The following is a 19,310-nucleotide window of genomic DNA, read 5'->3' on the forward strand; positions in this document are numbered from 1 at the left end:
TTGCGATCGCGATCGCAATCGTTGTGATTAATTAGATAAAGAGAGTGAAAGTGCACTTTAAGTTGAGCAACTTGATTTTGAAATTGATATTACAATGAAACTATTTACAGCTGCATAAAAAACAAAAAAGTTTTATTAATAGGTACCTATTATGTTCATTAATGTTTGAGATTAAATAAATGTTATCTAAGTGTTATCTCTTAATAAGAAGTTCATGGATCAGTATTTAGACTTACAATAACTCTATATATCTTTCTATACACTATATGTATATAATATAAACTTCTTTTAATATTGCAAAGAATAATTATTTTAAAAGACTCGCTTCGAGGCAAGAAACTCAACAGTTGTCCGTTGAGTTTCTCTTCTCTGCAGAACCTGCCTGTCGAACCTATTGTAGAGTCTATAGTAATAATCAAACATAAAAACCCAATACGAATAAATTAATTTGAATATAAATATAACCTAGAACAAAGACCACAGATTGCTACAGAAGTTAAAAATTATTAAAGAACAGAGTGTATTTTTTTTTCATTTTTGGCATCTATAACATTTCACTGAGTTCGTTACAAACGATCCCAAAAGAGACTTTGGTTGACAGTTGACAGTTTTTGGTTGTAATCATCTGGTTAGGCCCAAATTTCTTTCATAGTGTGCTCATGCCTACATATCTGAGTATACAGGATGTCCTGATTATCGCAAGACAATGTCACAACTTGGGTGGCTGCACTTGGGTAACTGAACCCAAAACAGACTTAGTTTAGTGGACTTATTTAGACTTGGGTCCCAAAACACACTTAGTTCTTGGTTGTAATCATCTGGTTAAATCCTAATTTGTCTCATAGTGTGGTCGCTCATGCCTACATGTCTAACACGAGTATACAGGATGTCCTGATTATCGCAAGACAATGTCACAACTTGGGTGGCTGCACTTGGGTAACTGAAGATTATGTCTGTTGCAATGATCGACGGAAGAACTGACCCACGCGCGTCCTTATTTTATCATATGTTATAAGTAACCAAGGATACCGACATGTATGGAAACATCATATAATGATCCGTTCCACGGATTTACGAATAGGTATATTGATTGCATACCAAAGAATTTTCATAAATCTCTGCGTATGTGAAGTCTGCCAAACCGCATTGGGCCAGCGTGGTGGACTATTGGCCTAACCCCTCTCATTATGAGAGGAGACTCGAGCTCAGCAGTGAGCCGATTATGGGTTGATCGAGTCAAATATTGATTGATGATTTCAGCATGTAATAATTACCGGTACCGACTGCTAATGGCAGGCGTCCACACATCAGCATCGTACGTATCGGACGTATCACAATCGTGATACGTCCGAAAACGTATCGTGATAGCCCAGTGGATATGACCTCTGCCTCCGATTCCGGAAGGTGTGGTGTCTTCCGGTCCGGGGCACGCACCTCCAACTTTTCAGTTGTGTGCATTTTAAGAATCTAAATATCACTTGTCTCAAACGGTGAAGGAAAAATATCGTGAGGAAACCTGCATACCAGAGAATTTTCTTAATTCTCTGCGTGTGTGAAGTCTGCCAATCCGCATTGGGCCAGCGTGGTGGACTATTAGTTTAATCCCTCTGATTCTGAGAGGAGACTCGTGCTCAAAAGTGAGCGGTTTCCGCACGACGTTCTTCCTTCATCGTTTGAGACACGTGATATTTAATTTCGTAAAATGCACTTGACTGAAAAGTTGGAGTTGCATGCACCGGACCGATTTTGAAACTACACCCTCCAGAATCGGAGGCAGAGGGCATATCCACTGGTGAGCAAGAACTGTGATCCCCCTCCAATACAGGCTCATAATTAATTCTCAGGGTATGCAGTGTATGTATGCTTAAATGAAGTGCACGCTGCTACCCTTAGCATTGTATAGTAATGGGGATAAAGTATTCCCATCAATTCTGTACAAAAAAAACCATTGTAATAAATCATATTTCCGAGTCGTGTTCATATAGGTTGAGTGAATTAAAATCAATATAGGGGTGAATTCTGTGTGTGTTCAACCCCCAAATGGATATTGTGTTTGTGAAACGCCATTATATTAAAGCGATGTGATGTCTTTGCAATATGTGTAAATGGTTATTGTTTTGAGCGATATCTTGAATTGACTAGCTGGGATTTTCAAAAAATATCATTATCGTTACCTTCCAATAAAAATAGAAAAAATGAAAAAAAATCGGAATAATATGTTAGGATTGGGTCGAGGAATCGAACCCGTCATCTTGTCGCTATTGAGCCCGACTCTTTCTACCGGCTACTTTCTAATAAGGCTTAAAGCTTAGTCAGACCTTTTTAACTGTATAGTTTTATCTAATTGATTTCAACCTAAAATATTAGAAAAAACTGGCCAGTTAAAAATGTGCAGGTCTCAGTTTTGAACTGAACTGAACAGTTCATTTATTTATTTAGGAAGACCAACCGCAGAACATTGTATCGTGTATATATTACATACGTTGTTCCCAATGGTGAATGTTCAACTTATTATCTTCACAACGTTTACAATATTTAAAAAATGTAATACGTAATTTATGTTATCTAACTACAATATATATCTTATGTACAATACTACAAATTAAATTAAAACCAATACAGAAATACAAAAATGCAAATTAAATTAAAACAACTAAAGTACAATCATTGATTATTGCTTATTAGATGAAAATGTCAAATAAAATAATGTCAATAAAAATGTCAAGGTATAAAAAAATGTTAATAATTTTCAATCATTTCAACACAGTTAAAACTGCAGGTCTGTAGCCCGCATTAGGCTGATGATGTATGATACTGTAACACTTTATCACTTAATGACGTGAGACGAGGTCAATGTCTTAGTTAAATTTAACTATCGTGGTTTTTATTCATATTAATTTATTATAAAACCACTGCTAAAGCTCAAGCGATACTACATCAGAGTATGCCTGGCTAGTTTCGAACCCATACAAGGCCTTTAGTCATGAGCTGGTTCTTGCAACGCGGCACGATCCATAATGTGACGTGGCGAATCGTATTGCTCGTGTGCGAGAGAGGGGTTGAAAGGGGTCTTAGTTAAGTACCTTCACAAAATTCAAAATTCATTTATTTCAAGTAGGTTCACTTTACAAGCACTTTTGATACGTCAGTTGACTATTTGTAAAGATTCTACCACCGGTTCGGAAGGCAGGTTCTGCTGAGAAGAAACCGGAAAGAAACTCAACAGTTACTCTTTTAAAAATATCATACAATAATATTATAATTACAATTGATGACAACATTATAATTTCTTATAGTTTTACTTCCTGTGTGAAGGTGGAAGCTGATTCAACGGCCTCCAAGCATCTTTTTCCTAATTACTCTCTTTATAAAACGAATAAAATTCATTTTTATTTTTTTTTTCATTTAAATTCATATAATTTCGCAAAACTCGACAAAAATGTGAAGAATAAATCTATGTATATGGAGTATAAACAAAATTTAAATCCCATTTTGTCACGTCGACGTAAACCCCTGGTGGTCCATCTAGAGACTCTTTACTTTGGGAATTAATGATCTATCTAAATGATATCTTGTTTGAATATGAAGCCCATAGTTCAAATCCCAGGTCGAGTCAATGAATACAATTTACCTTTAAAAAAAAAAAAAACCACCCGAATTATGTATAAAACCGTTTTGTTATGAAATAAACAGTATATTGTGTTACTTGTCTAATATAGTATGTAACATGCACGTTTAAATCTAGTTAATACAATGTAAATATTCTAATGTCTAGTATTTCTAAATACATTTATCTCGATTATAATTTTCAGATTTACTACAAAAATTGAGATATTTATCACTCTCGAAAAAAACCCACTTGTTTTGACAACGACGCAATATGCATTTACGGAATTCCGCGATCTTGTTTTTGTTAATTAAGTGCATTCGGTGTTGATTACTCATACAGTGGTGAAGGTTCACTTACCGAAATAGATTGTGTTTCTGTAGGCTTGTGGTAGGCGTCCACAATACGTATATGTAAGGGCCAGGCTTAATAAAACACAGGTTTACTTGTTAAAAACGGCTTAAATCGGGAACGTACGTGGTGACGGTTAGGCGCTTGGCGTAAAAGTCGGTTTGTATGTTTAAACGGCTGTCAAAGTATGACGTATGCTGTCACCATATACGCTGCGTTTTTGCCTCTTTATTGTAAGGCACAGATTAAATAACAAGTATGGTATTTGCGTCGCTAACAGTATACGATGCGAAAATGTGGACGCCTACCATTAATCAATTTATGTTATGAGGAAAACCGCATCAAAAGCATATAAACAGCTAGATTGCCTGCCATAAGAAGCATGGTTAAGGGTTGAACTCTAACGGGTGGTTAAAGGTACCCTTCGACCGTTCGACCTTCTGTAGACCGTTCGAGTCTAGGGTATGATGTTCTGTGCCACTTCTAACATTCGCAATGTTTTGTTTCTTCATTGCAGCGAAGAAAGCTATAATTCATCTTTCAAGTACGTAATTCTAAAGGGAATCTGATACATGAAATTCAAACAACGAAATTATTCATTACAATAAAAGTGTTATTGTCTATATTAATATTATAAAGCTGAAGAGTTTGTTTGTTTGATTGAACGCGCCAATATTTGGAACTACTGGTCCAATTTGAAAAATTCTTTCAGTGTTCGATAGCCCATTTATCGAGGTAGGCTATAGGCTATATATTTATCCCTGTATTCCTACGGAAAACGGGAACCACGCGGGTGAAACCGCGCAGCGTCAGCTAGTAATGAATAATTTTGTTGTTTGAATTTTATGTATGAGATTCCGTTTTAAAAGCTCTTATGTTTATTGTCAAACTTTTAAGTTATGCGAGGGGAATGTCAAGAAATGGAGCCCAGGGTGGCCTAGGCATCGTTTTTGCTCGCTCCTTAGCGTAATTGCTTGGCAGCCAGCGATCCGCACTGGCACTTGGCAGCCTCCGGGCAATATCGTCGAGTGTATGGGACTGTGTGACGCTTTTGTCTTTACTGTCCTTTTATGACGCAAATTTGGATTTGCAGCCATTCAACTTTGAGTTATGTGACTCCTTCTGGAAATGGAATTGAGTTATGGGCGCTAGTTAGTGTATTTACGAGGATATTGTTGCGTAAAGATTTGTTTTTAGGATGTCTGTGTTTTATTATGCACTAGTAGACGCTCCACGGTTTCACCCGCGTAGTTCCCGTTCCCGTGAGAATACGGGGATGAAATAAGCCTATGTCATTCACAAATAACGTGGCTTTCTAGTGGTGAAAGAATTTTTGAAATCGGTTTACTAGATCCGGAGATTACACTCTGCAAACTCATAAACTTTACCTCTTATTAGTCGTAGTATAGATAGTTCATTGTTTTTATAACCTTCATAAAATTACTTAAAATTTTAGCCATTTTACTTACTAATAGGTACCTACCGTAAAAATACCTGTCTAGCAGGCTAATTCACTAACATTGACGTATGTTAGTTGACATTACGAAATTGAGATTCTATGTAATAAATGTCATCCGATGTTTACTGACAACGCTTCGTGGATATCAAACAGTATGTAGATGACATTTCGCAGATGATTTGATGTTTATTTTATTAGGTTGATAATAAAGACCAGACAATAAAGACAATAAAGACCAGTTGATAGTATAATAGGCCAGCTAGTCTCTTGAATTTTTTCTACAAAGTAATATATATAATAATTTACTAAGAATTCACACTATGCCTATAGTTCCTATTATTATTCTACATTAGAAACATTAATTAATGGTATCTTAGCAATGTCAGTTTTTATTGTTGTAATATCTGTTAGGTTCATGTGAAGTGAACAAAGCAGCGATTTAGCATTACACGTCATCCCGTGGGAAAGGGCCATGATATTCGGTATCTATGCTTCTGACACATTTCAATGGCGCGGCCCGCTTCCGTCCCACAATTACTTAAGCCGGGTCTACATCCATGGGGTGTGCAACTGTGCATAGCTTTTTCTGATAATTATGTGCATTCGGTGTTGATTACTCATACAGTGGTGAAGGTTCACTTACCGAAATAGATTGTGTTTCTATAGGCTTAGGCCGTTCCAATAGGACAATCGTACGAGTAAAACTTAACAGATTTTTTTTATTAACGGACGCTCGTGACTTTATTCGCTTGGAAAAGAATGTTAAAATATTTACTTACAAACCTTCTTATTGCATTTCTCTTTTTAGTGATGAAAAGTAGGCTTACTCGTAGGTTGTTCGAAGTGGACAATGATTCGAGAAGAACTTCACTTGTGACTTTTGCAGGAATATTTTATAAACGGACGTACGTGCATTTTTTTATTTCGAAACTGGTGCGGACAAAAGTGGCTAATTGCGTCCGTGATTTTCTTTGATTATAAAACCATGTTACTTAAACTTTATGTAAAAATCTTCCTCTTAATAATTGGCATCCATATATTCGCATAAGTATACGTACGGTACGTATCGGACGCATCGAATCAAGTGCATAGCTTTTTCTCATCAGGGAAACCATGGTGGGAGAGGCAAATGTGATACAAGGATTAAAGATAATATTTGGTTAGGCCTATTCTGTTGCGATGGTTTTATAACTCGACAATTTGAATTTCGAATTCGTTTGTATCTCTTTTCATCTATCGTATAGTGTTAGAAAGAGAGACATCGATACGAATTAGATACTCACATTGTCGAGTTGTTAAAACATCGTGACAGAATTGCGTTACAAGGGAATATAAATTGGTATTTGATAGAAAGACCTAAGTCAATATTGGGTGGTTTAAAAATTCGTCGCGAATCCCTTTTTTAGCATGCATGGGAATAAAGGAAAACGTTGTAAATAAAAGACCTCTCTCCAATACTGTTGCAATCCATTCAGCCGTTGAATGAAAAAGTCACGAACTTTGTCCTTTACATTCAATAGCAGAAACGCGCTTCCTCGGCCGCTTAGAAATAGTTTTCTTATAATAACTTTTTTTTATTATTATAGGGAAACCTTTATGTTTTTATAAGTTTAGGTTTTGTATCCTTGCTTAGCTTTAACTTCTTTAATAATAATTTAAAAATTTCATCTTTATATTTTTGAAAAGTGTATGTACTTACAGTACCTTTCATCCAAAATAAAAAAAAAATGTTCTCGAGGGATTAGAAAAGAACTTACGTAGGTAAACGCTACAGTACCTACTTGCAATAGTCAGCTTCACTATACGTATGAACGAATAGAGTAAATGTGGACCCGGCTTATTACACCATAGAGCCGTACAAGGGGCTCGTTAAACATAAATTGTTTCGTACTCATTTAAGTGCGGTTCTAAATCACATAACCCCTATGTTTCTCACATTTTTATTTTGTTGTTACTTTTATGTGTAGTCTTAATAGCTATTTATATCTCTTGGCTTTGTGTGAACTTTATTGTCTGGGTCAAAAGGGTTTTCCCGACCTTTACTACTTATTAGCAGAACCACGCGGTTACACCCGCGTAGTTCTCATTTCCGTGCGAATACGGGGATAAAATATAGCCTATGTTACTCTCTGATAATGTAGCCTTCTATTGGTAAAAGAATTTTTAATCGGTCTAGTAGTTTTATAGCGACCTCGCAAAGGAAAGCGCAGTGTTGGACGACCCCTAACTTGAGGCGGAGGACATCAAACGAGTTGCAGGGAGCCGCTGGATGCTGGTGGCTCGAAACCTTGTTGTTTGGAAGTCCATGCAAGAGGCCTATGTCCAGCAGTGGACGTCCGTCGGCTGTTAATGATGAGGATGAATGTCATTATCTTCCATTCGCTTATAACATTATTCAATTTATCATCTACTCCACACATGTTCTCTTTAAAACCGCAACCATCTCTTCCTCAGCCTTTCTCTTGAATCTTTCCAGATGGAATTTTGAATTTTTTGTTCTACCACTTCATGGAAAATTAAAACAGATATAGTCAGTTACTGAATTATTTTCCGTGTAGCAAGTATTCCGGAATGCGATATGGCATTTAGGTAAGACATTTTCCATACGAGCGCACCGCATCCTCCTTAATTACAACTTTACCCGCTCGTACCTACTTCTATCTGTCAGTAACAATATCCGTTGATAAGGCAGACAGTATGGCCAGTACGACTCATCATTATCAACCCATTTTCGTCTCACTGCTGAGCTCGAGCCTCCTCTCTGAATTAGAGTGGTTAGGCCAATAGTCCACCACGCTGGCCCAATGCGGATTGGCAGACTTCACACACGCAGAGAATTAAGAAAATTCTCTGGTATGTTTGCCTTCACCGTTTGAGACGTGATATTTAATTTCTTAAAATGCACACAAATGAAAAGTTGGAGGTGCATGCCCCGGACCGGATTCGAACCCACACACTGCGGAATCGGAGGCAGAGGTCATATCCACTGGGCTATCACGGCAGTATGACTCTTTCGAGGAATTTCCTTTTTAAGTCAACCGAGCGAAACTTCTAACATAACTCAATCCAAACTAGTTCTGCTTGAAAACGATACGAAAATTCCGAATGCAATACGAATTGATTATTCGGAGTACCTGGTAGAGAAAAAGAACTCTTTGAAATACAGATTCATTTATTTCAAACAGGCTTAGCTGTTTTAAAAGTTAATTGTTGTCTAGTTTCTTAATAGTCGTCATTTTGGCCATGTCTTTGAACAGACTTTCCTCTTCACTTCTAAATAAGTGGCAAGCCCATTTTTTTTTATTCTCTACAAGTTAGCCTTTGACTACAATACCTCACCTGATGGTAAGTGATGATGCAATCTAAGATGGAAGCGGGCTAACTTGTTAGGAGTAGGGTGAAATCCACACTCCTTTCGGTTTGTACACGACATCGTACCGCAAAGCCTATAATCTTTGTCGGTAGGGTGGTAACTAGTCACGGCCAAGCGTTCCACCAGCCAAATATGTTAAAAGTGGTTACGATAGTCCCAAACGTTAAGGCTGACTATGTCTATGTCTTTATGTGTGGGGATTATTGAAGTCAGGACTTCTCAGATTTGAATGCGTACTTGTAACCGTGGAATTAATGTAATTTGGCGGCATGCACAGAATTTTTGAAAAAGTAAGCAATAATGGTAGACATTTCTATATCTATATTATAAAAATGAATCGCAAAATGCGTTGGTAAGCGCACAACTCAACAACACTTGGACCAATTTGGCCAATTCTTTTTTTAAAATGTTCGTTGAATTTCTAGGATGGTTTTTACGGCGAGAAAAATTCGAATAATTGCCGGAAAAATCATAAAAATAGCCCTTTTCTTTTTCCCATACAAATGTTTTCTAAGTAACGTAGTCACGCTTTATTGTTATTGTATAAAATTCATATAAATAACGATTAGATAATTAGAAAACGGGGTAGGGGTGGGGTAGGGTAGGGTAGGGTAGATGGGTAGGCCAAAACTATAGTGCAAACATTTAATACAAACTATATAAATATAGTGTAAACATTCAATAACTCAAGTTTGAAATTTGAAATTTTTTTTTCAATATGTAGTAATTTTTTCACACATACTTAAACCTTTTTTAAATAAAGATTATTAGATATTTTTTTGAATTTGCCAGGCAATTTCAGTCTCTACTTTCATAATAAACTCTAGACTACTCTCTAGAAAAGTCGTTTTAAAAAGAGTTCCTAGTTTGTATTATTTATGGTTCCTGTATGTCAAAACTCGATTTCGTATTGTTGTTAGTTTTTCAACTGTCTGCAACAAATATTTACGATCGGATCGAAACTTGATAGAGCCGTATGAGCGCTTTTATGTCTTTTGCCTTGCGACTATACGTTCCCATCACCAGTATTTAATAGTTTGTTTAAACTCTCCATCCAGAAACGTAAAAATGGTTTTAGTACAGTCGAAAATAACGTTGTTATTTAGAGCTAGCTGACGCCGCGCGGTTTCACCCGCGTGGTTCCCGTTCCCGTAAGAATACGTTGATAATATATAGCCTATACCTTCCTCGATAAATGGGCTATCTAACGCTGAAAGAATTTTTCAGATCGGACCAGTAGTTCCTGAGATTAGCGCGTTCAATCAGACAAACTCTTTAGCATTATAATATTAGTATAGATTAGATGAAGAAAAATGCACATAAGACATGAAAGATCAAAACATAAATTGAACAACAAAATGGGCATGCTACTGCAAGTTTCTTGCCGGTTTCTTCTAAGCAGAACCTGCCTTCCGAACCGGTGGTAAAATCTTTACAAATATTTAACTGACGTATTAAAAGTGCTTGTAAACTGAGCTGACATAAATTAATTCTGATTTTGATTTTGAGGGTTACTTTTTGGTTCGAACAAACTCTTACTGTAGTTGTGCCACTATAGCTTGGCAACTTCGTTCGTAACACTACCGATAATCCGCGCGGGCTGGGCGTGTAGCGATGAACGAAAAACCCACGACTGATGCACCTCACTTCCCCGCACGCACGATTTTGCATATTATGGGAGTGTCATCAACGAATTTGCCAGACTATCGTTGTACCACTAGTTAAGTACATTCATGTCGCTCCTTGACGTGTCAAAGGCCATATTTTGGCTTTATCGTCTGGAGTGTGCCCTAAGGTGACTGGCGTAACTAAACTTTGTTTTGGAAGTCTGGTTGTATGGTTTGCAATATAGATGGTGTAGTTATAGGTAGAAGTAGTACTAGCATCTATGTTGATAGCAATCACAGTAACAGTGTAGATCACCGCGATATCTGATTGACGACCTCCGTGGCGCAGTGGTATGCGCAGTGGATTTACAAGTCGGAGGTCCTGGGTTCGATACCCGACTGGGCCGATTAAGGTTTTCTTAATTGGCCCTACTGGCGAAAACGTACCGCCACGCGATTTAGCGTTCCGGTATGATGTCGTGTAGAAACCGAAAGGGTTGTGGATTTCATCCTACTCCTAACAAGTTAGCCCGTTTCAATCTTAGATTGCATCATCACTTACCATTCAGGTGGGATTGTAGTCAAGGGCTAACTATTATAAAAAAAATCTAGCGGTTCTTTGCAATAAATGAAACTGAGAACAGTCCGTAGCTGAACCAGCTAACCAAAGGACCAATGATTCAGTTAATATTGAATTGTGAATATTGTTGTTATCAACGCACAAAACAAAACGATGTCTCATTCATCATCAAAGGTATCCTTAAAGGCTTGCGCACAACAATGATTGCTAAGTACCCCGTTTGATGACGCGTTCACGTTGTAAATGCTCTTGGCACACATCCAAGGGCCGCCTTTGTCTGTCTGTCTGCCTCTTTGTCTACTCCGCACAGCCATAACAGCGTGCTTTGTTTCATTGCAAGCCGTACCATGGATTATTTATGGAGGCAAATCGCACGCGACGCTATGTCGTCCGCCACCCACTGGTTGGGAATGTGATTGTTTATACGTTATAGGTGATAATTGGCATTGATGTACCTTATGCAGTCATCGGGAGTCATCATCATATCAGCCAATGGACATCCACTGCAGGACATAGGCCTTTTGTAGGGACTACCAAACATCTCGATACTGAGCCACCTGCATACAGCGAATCCCTGCGAGTCGCTTGATGTCGTCAGTCCACCTGGTGGGGGGTCGACCAACACTGCGCTTACTAGTGCGGGGTCGCCATTCCAGCACTTTGGGACCCCAACGTCCATCGGCTCTTCGAAATATGTGCCCCGTCCATTGCCACTTCAGCTTCGCAACTCTTTGAGCTATGTCGGTGACTTTGGTTCTTCTCCGGGTCTCCTCATTTCTGATTCGATCACGCAAAGATATCCCTAACATAGCTCGTTCCATCGCCCGCTGTGTGACTCTGAGCCTTTTATGAGGCCCATAGTTAGCGACAGCGAAGTCTCGGATCCATAGGTTATAACTGGCAACACGCACTGTTCGAAGACTTTTGTCTTCAGGCACTGAGAAATTTCGTTCGTTTCTCTTCATCAAATCAAATCAATTTCGTTATGGGAAATACTCCCGAGCACCCTGTATAAGTCCATAAAAGCACTGTTATCCGAATTTTTTAACCAATAATTATTTAATTTAACCAATATCAGAGAACCCCGCTGAATTTGTAGTTTCCGCAGAATTGTAAAGTCTAAAAACGATAAATATTTTTGTGACATAGGATAATAGTAAAAATTAGGTTAGGCACTGGCACACTAGTTATATTTACATTGTATTCATAATATTGTTATAAGGGCGCGAGAGATGAATTTATAGGATAATAATAAACAAGTGAAAATATCTACAATGTAAAAGCTCGTCTCGTAGTAATGAGAGAAGGGGAGAGGCAATAAACAGCTGAGTAATATATCGCGGTGTATCGTGGGGTGATATTAAAACACCCGCACGCTTTGGGACAAAGAGTGGATTATCTGACCGCTTCCCCTAGTTGATCATGGGTTCTCAAACTTATGTAGCCCATCGCCTGCTAAAATACTTCGTTATAATATTGTTATTCCATTTTTATAATTTTTAATTTAAATTGTCAATTTCAAGTGTTTTTTATTTATTGAAACAATGATTATAAATTTTCACAACATCCAATTCAATGTAAGATGAAGTCAAAGTGAAAATTCATTTATTTTTTAGAACTTTTCACTGTCAATCATTTGTTATTTTTAACCGACTTCCAAAAAGGAGGAGGTTCTACGTTCGGCTGTATGTATGTTTTTTTATGTTTATTAATGTATGTATGTAATTGTTTGCATGATTAAAGCGTAACTTATCACTAACGTTTGAAATTCTCATTAATTTGAAGAAGTATCTTGCTTAAAACTTAATCAATGTGTATAAATATGGCCGTTACATCTTTTAATATAACCTACATCGTACGTATCGGACGCATCGCATTAACCGGATTTTTTAATCCGGATCAATTGTCACACTTGTATGATTTTCTATAAAAGAATACTACAATCCGATTGTTTGATGCGATGCGAGCGGTACGTACGATGCGGGTCTGTGGACGCCTACCATTAACGCCTTCTATTTTATTCTTTATTAGAATCTCAATCCCAGAAGTGGGCTTTATTTCCCAAGTTGAGAAGCAATGCCATAGATACTATACACCAGGGGTGCTTTTATATAACCATTTTAGTTTATTTTTACGAGTACGTACGATTGCTACGAGCTTTTAATATATATAGGTATAAATTTATATGAAGCCATAGATATTTACTCGTATGTTTTTATTTCCTAGGTTTGTAGTAAGGTCATATTTATTGTGGGTTTTCTATGCGTTTGATGATATCGAAAAATCGCTTTGCGGTCCGAGAAAGGATTTTCTAGATAGAAGAACACATCCATGCTTCTTCTTTCATATCTCTTTCTTCTCGCATATTCCCGTTACACGGGGTCTGCTTTCCCAATCTTCTCAGAGATCAAATCAAAATCTTCGTCAGAGAGAAGAACACATCCATGCAAATAGTATAAATATGTGTTTCATGCCCGTAACTTTCCAACCGTGTTAATAAGTCAAGCGCGGTTATAGCAAAGCATTTAAAAAAATATATATTTTCCCTAGTCAAACTTAGAAAAATAACTTCATGTCGTCAAAATAAAATATTTGGTGAAACCTGCATTAACGCAAGCGTAGCACCAGGTAAAAGCCAGTTGAGAACATTCAGGTCAAGAATTATTTCCTCTTTTAGCGAATCCATTTACAATGTAAAATTTGTTTTTTAAAAATTCTTTATGGACCATCGTTTCGTATGCTGCTGCGAATTTCAAAGAGGATCGATTCTTTGATATCCGCTTTCAATGCAACAAGTGCGGCTTAAAGGCTCAAAGCAATCGGTTCACCAATGGCTCTGCATCTGTGCGCCCTGAATAGTACCCTTGGCCTGAGAGGTGCATTCGAGCGTAAGGGCCTTCTGTTTCTCCTATGAGCACTTTGTATGTATGGCAGTGTACTTTTATTTACTGCATTTTTCTTTGACTGTTGAGCACGAGTCTCCTCTCAGAATGAGAAGGGTTAGGCTAATAGTCCACCAAGCTGGCCCAATGCTGATTGGCAGACTTCACACACGTAGTATTAGGAAAATTCCCAGGTATGCAGGTCTCGTCACGATGTTTTTGCTTCGTTGGAGACTCGTGATTTTAAATTCTACATAAAATGAACGTAACTGAAATGTTGAAGATGCCTGGATTAAATCCTACACTTTCCGAATCGAAGGCAGGGGTTATATTCACAGGGTTATCACGGCGCTACCGTATTTACTGTAAATTATGGTCATTAATGAGCTGAAACTTATCATATCGGAGCATTGTGGTGAGTCATATGCTAGCTACCCATCATCCGATAAGCCCACATGCCTTCAGTGCTAACGGCTTGACGTCCAATCATGCGTTGATCGCGGTGCATGACACCATGCAAATCGCGACCAACACACGATCAGTTGTAGTTGGGAAGTGGAAGGGTAATATAAGCTTCATACCTCGCTTGGTCCTGTAGCAGGCCGTTAATGTAGACTGATAACGAGGATATGACCTCTGTCTCCGATTCCGGAAGGTGTGTGTTCGAATCCGGTCCGGGGCATGCACCTCCAAATTTTTAGTTGTTTGCATTTTAACCAATTAATATCACGTGTTTCAAACGGTAAAGGAAAAACATCGTGAGGAAATCTGCATACCAGATAATTTTCTTAATTCTCTGCGTGTGTGAAGTCTGCCAATCCGCTTTGGGTCAGCTTGGTGGAGTTTTGCCCCAACCCCTCTATTAAACGGGATAACGAATCGTATTAAGCGTTAGGAAATGTATTAAAACATGTCTCTAGTTGTAGGGACTGACGTAAAATGATGTATTATGCGAGAAATCGTTTTAAGCGTGATCGTCTTGAGCGGGTTCTACTGTATATTGTATGTACACAATAAGGAACTCATATATGCCCCTGAACACCCTTGACGAGACGCACAAAGGCCGTCAGTGGCCTCGCGTGGGCCCGGCAACCTTTGTCATGATAATGTCTGTGTAATCCGTCTTCTCAATTGGGATATACGTGTACACCTGTTGATGTGCACACTTGAGGCACAATTACTCACTGTATTGTGTTTGTCGTACACATGTGTGTACAGTTAAATGTTTAAACACTCGATTTATTTCATCACAACACGTTGTTTTACTTGCCTGTAGTACTGGGGTGTGATTCCGCTGTTTTATACTCGTCGATGTAATATTCGCCTATAATAAGTTTTATTAAAATTTGAACTTTATTTCTATGGGATGTCAAAATTAAAATGTCACTAACAACAATGATGGTAAACGATGATGCAGCCTATGGTGGAACGCGCTTGCCTAGAAGATGCCTATTCACTCTTGATTTGAAGATACCCATATTGTAGGTGGTGGGGAAAACTGAAGCTGGGAGAGCATTCCACATCTTTGCAGTGCGTATACGGAAAGAGGAAGTTGCCATTGAAATGAGCGATGTCGCATCGTTGTGACATCGTTGTGACTTTACAGAATTCAGGAGCTGGTATGTTACTTCGGGTGTGTAAATGAAATCTTAGAAGATAATCTAATACATAAAATTCTCTTGTCGCAGTGTTTGTTACCAAACTCCTCCAAAACGGCTGGATGATTTCTATAAAATTATGCGTGCGTGAAAAAATGTTTTGCGAATCAGCCAATGTCTATTTTTCAAACGTCTGCCGGGTCTGCTAGTTATTATTGTAAAGATGAAAGATTTGTGTTTTTGTAAATAACAAATTGACTCAAAACTATTATACCGATTTGAAAAATAATAGGCTATATTTTAACCCCGTATTCCCATTCTTAAATATCTATATTGTCCTTTAATTTCTAATCTATGTACTGTGAAGTTGATTAAAAAATACTATTTGAAAGGATTAGCATACAAAATTGGTACCTGAAAAAGTTGTGAGGTAATTCACAGAGGACAGCTTGTTAGCTAATTATTTTGTTATGCACTGAAATATTCTCGAAATTCGCCAGCACTTTGTGTTGAAATTTTGTAACACGCCGTACTATCTAACGTAAGTTAGTTAAATGCAGTATACAAATTCGTATACATACTGTATGTAGTAGAGTTTGTTAAAATGGCTTGATATCGTCATCATCTTCAACCTATATTCGGCTCACTGCTGAGCTCAAGTCTCCTCTCAGAGTGAGACGGGTTAGGCCAATAGTCCACCACGCTGAACCAATGCGGATTGGCAGACTTCACACACGCAGAGAATTAAGAAAATTTTCTAATAATATACAAATGATTTTTATAATGCTTATTAATTAAAAAAAATCTGTCTTTTTAAAATTATTATTTAAATACTAGCGGACGCCTGCGACTTCGTCCGCGTGAAACTCGATGTAAACTTTCAACTACCCCTACTCTACCCCTACCCTACCCTACCCTACCCTACCCCTACCCTACCCTACCCTACCCCTACCTTTTCCTGAATTTTTTGCTACAAACCTCACGGAGCTCGAGACCTTTCCAACGAATGCAAAACCGTGGAAATCGGTTCGTGCGTTCTGGAGTTATAGCGTCAGGAAGGAAAACCCGACTTATTTTATATAGTAGATTATTATGTATTTCTTTATTTTTTGTCATCTCCATAGCTGATATTACCACATGTGTAAGATTTTGACTATCAACAAAAAGCAACATTCCAACCGGCAACCGAAATGCATTTTGTATTTAGGAGGGTCATTAGTGGAAGTGCCTTGTATTGATTATTCCTGGAAAGCTACAAAACATTAGTCAGCCGTTCCACGCCACAGAGACAAAGAAAAATTAACGCAGACGGAGCATTGCAGATGTCCTTAAACGTTTTACTAATGACTTCGATTAAAAATACAGAGTTCCTTGCATGCTATGTAGTAGAATCAAGTTCACTATTTAACTGTTGAATTTATTGCGAAGTTTAGTATGGGGATTCACGGTTTTAACTTAAAATGGTGTCATTTGTGCAGTGGGTAAGCCTAAATGTCCTGAGTTGAGTTTTTCTTTATTCCTTGGTACAAGCGCGGAGTGAGAAAGCCTTTGCAGACTATATTCTCGTGCCCTGGAAATTACTTTAAGTTAAATTAGTCTTGTATAAATCGCTGTACAGTATCAAAAATTATCGCTAAACCCAAAGTAAAACAGTGTGGTACAAGTTAGCCCTTGACTACAACCTCACCTGAAGTGATGATGCAGTCTAAGATAGAAGCGGGCTAACTTGTTAGGAGTAGGATGAAAATCCACACCACTTTCGGTTTCTACACGGCATCGTACCGGAACGCTAAATAGCTTGGCGGTACGGTACGTCTTTGCCGGTAGGTTGGTAACTAGCCACGGCCGAAGCCTCCCACCAGCCAAATGGAAGAGAGGCCTGGTCCACTTCTATTTAGTTGTCAGTTCATTGTTTTTATTTTTGTTATAATAGGAAAAAATGTTATTTATAATTTCAAGTTTTGCCTACAAGTTTTGAGCTAAAAAAGTATTATACTTAGTTATAATGTAAACTTGGCTGTAAGGCTGATGTCTATGCTTTAACTTTAGTCAGTACACCAGACGGGATACGGGAATGGTGATAGTTCGTTCCCTGACTCGGCTATTTAGTAGTCTAGACTTCAGACTGCTTCGAGTTCAAAAGATGAACTTTCACTTTATAAGCATTTTCACTTGAATTATTATTTCATATTTTCAATCTAGTCGAGATTAATTTTAGTACAAGTAGAGTATAGTCGTTGTTGTTTCTTTACACCTTAATAGTTTAAGGAGCAGAGTCCTATGTTCGATTCCCGTCTATGGACTGTTGCTGTGTCCTTAGCTGCGGCTTTTTATATTAGTTAGTAAGAAAATATTGGCCATGTATAAAATAAATAATATTTTTTTCCATTGGCATTTACATCTATACTAATATTATAAAGAAGAAAGGTTTGATTGTTTGTTTGCATTGAATAAGCTCAGAAACTACTTAACCAATTTTATTATTTTCTTCACTGTTGGGAAGCTAGACTATCTCCAAGTTCTTATATTTTATCATCGTATTCTATATATAATTACTAGCTGACGCGCGCGGTTTCACCCTCGTGGTTCCCGTTCCTGTAGGAACTCGGGGATAATATATAGCCTATAGCCTTCCTCGATAAATGGGCTATAAAACACTGAAAGATTTTTTCAAATCGGACCAGTAGTTCCTGAGATTAGCGCGTTCAATCAAACAAACAAACAAACTCTTCAGCTTTATAATAGTAGTATAGATAAAACTTTAAGTGCATCTGTGGTTCTTTCATTTGTATTCATTGGTATTGAAATATAAATTCAATATATTAACATCATAGGTTTTATTAGTTTGTATATTTAATATGACATCAATATAAAATGGATTTTATAGGTGCTAACTTTAAATTTGCATAGCGGTTTAACTTACAACATATTATGGTAGAGGTGTTAAGAGATTAATATTAACTGACTACCGGTTTCACCATATTGTGAAAAGATGAATGTTCAATATTTATTTAAATGCTTAAAGCTTCTAATTAATTGCCTCCTAATCTTTAGGATCAATCCTATTAAATTGAATTACTTTTAAGACACCTAGCCCAAAAAGGCGAGCAATTTAAGAGGCTTCCAAAATAGACTGTGTGTTGTCAAATTTGAATGTCGGTGTAATTTTTTTTTACACCGATTTCTCGGAAGAAATGGCACCAATTGGCTTTGAAACGTTCTGTATGTATGATTTTTGTATCATTATGATAAATAAATCTTAAATGGATTTTTTTCTCATTATAGTTTTGTAATGTTTAAGATTAAAATAACGGATACGAAAACAATGACACTTTTATTAATTTTCCTTTGTTTTGTTCACAGGTAAATCACATATTTCTCATATTTAAGGACAAGATTTGGTGACCAAAACATCAACACTCTCCAATTAAAGTAGGTATATTTTATTGCATGTGTGGTGTCATTACACTATCATTTCGATTTGTACATGACTAGCAGACGCCGTACGGTTTCACCCGCATAGTTATAGTTCCCGAGGGAATAGGGAGATAAAATATAGCCTTTGACTTTCACAAATAACGAGGCTTTGTAATGGTGAAAGAATTTTCAAAATCGGTTCTCTAGATTCAGAGATTTCCCCCCGCAAGCTTACAAACTGTTAATAATATAAGTACCTATAGATATATACAGATAAGATCTGAAGTCCGTGGTTGTATAATCTGTAACCGTTAGGAGACTTGTGTAATCTGTCAGTCAAGTTATTGTAACCGAAATGTCAAACTCATTGTAATTAAGTGCTCTAAATCCGTGTAGTGTCCTAGTTGAGATGAGATCAATCGATCACGACGGTTAG

General features: G+C 37.5%; 1 protein-coding gene across 2 annotated transcripts in view; it reads left to right on the forward strand.

The window, feature by feature from the left end:
- LOC112050393 (dual specificity tyrosine-phosphorylation-regulated kinase 2-like) overlaps window positions 1-19,310 on the forward strand; it is a 161,508-nt gene that overhangs the window by 129,968 nt on the left and 12,230 nt on the right. The window contains exon 2 of one of the 2 annotated variants that reach the window (XM_052889371.1): window positions 18,821-18,973. The exons of the other annotated variant lie outside the window; for it this stretch is intronic. Within the exon in view, the coding sequence (XP_052745331.1) occupies window positions 18,821-18,862 (42 nt within the window). The 3' untranslated portion in view covers window positions 18,863-18,973. Of the gene's footprint in view, window positions 1-18,820; window positions 18,974-19,310 lie in introns of those variants that run through there. 2 annotated transcript variants of the gene reach the window in all.

The sequence above is a fragment of the Bicyclus anynana genome, chromosome 25 (assembly GCF_947172395.1).
Source record: "Bicyclus anynana chromosome 25, ilBicAnyn1.1, whole genome shotgun sequence".
In the NCBI taxonomy this organism is placed as follows: domain Eukaryota; kingdom Metazoa; phylum Arthropoda; class Insecta; order Lepidoptera; family Nymphalidae; genus Bicyclus; species Bicyclus anynana.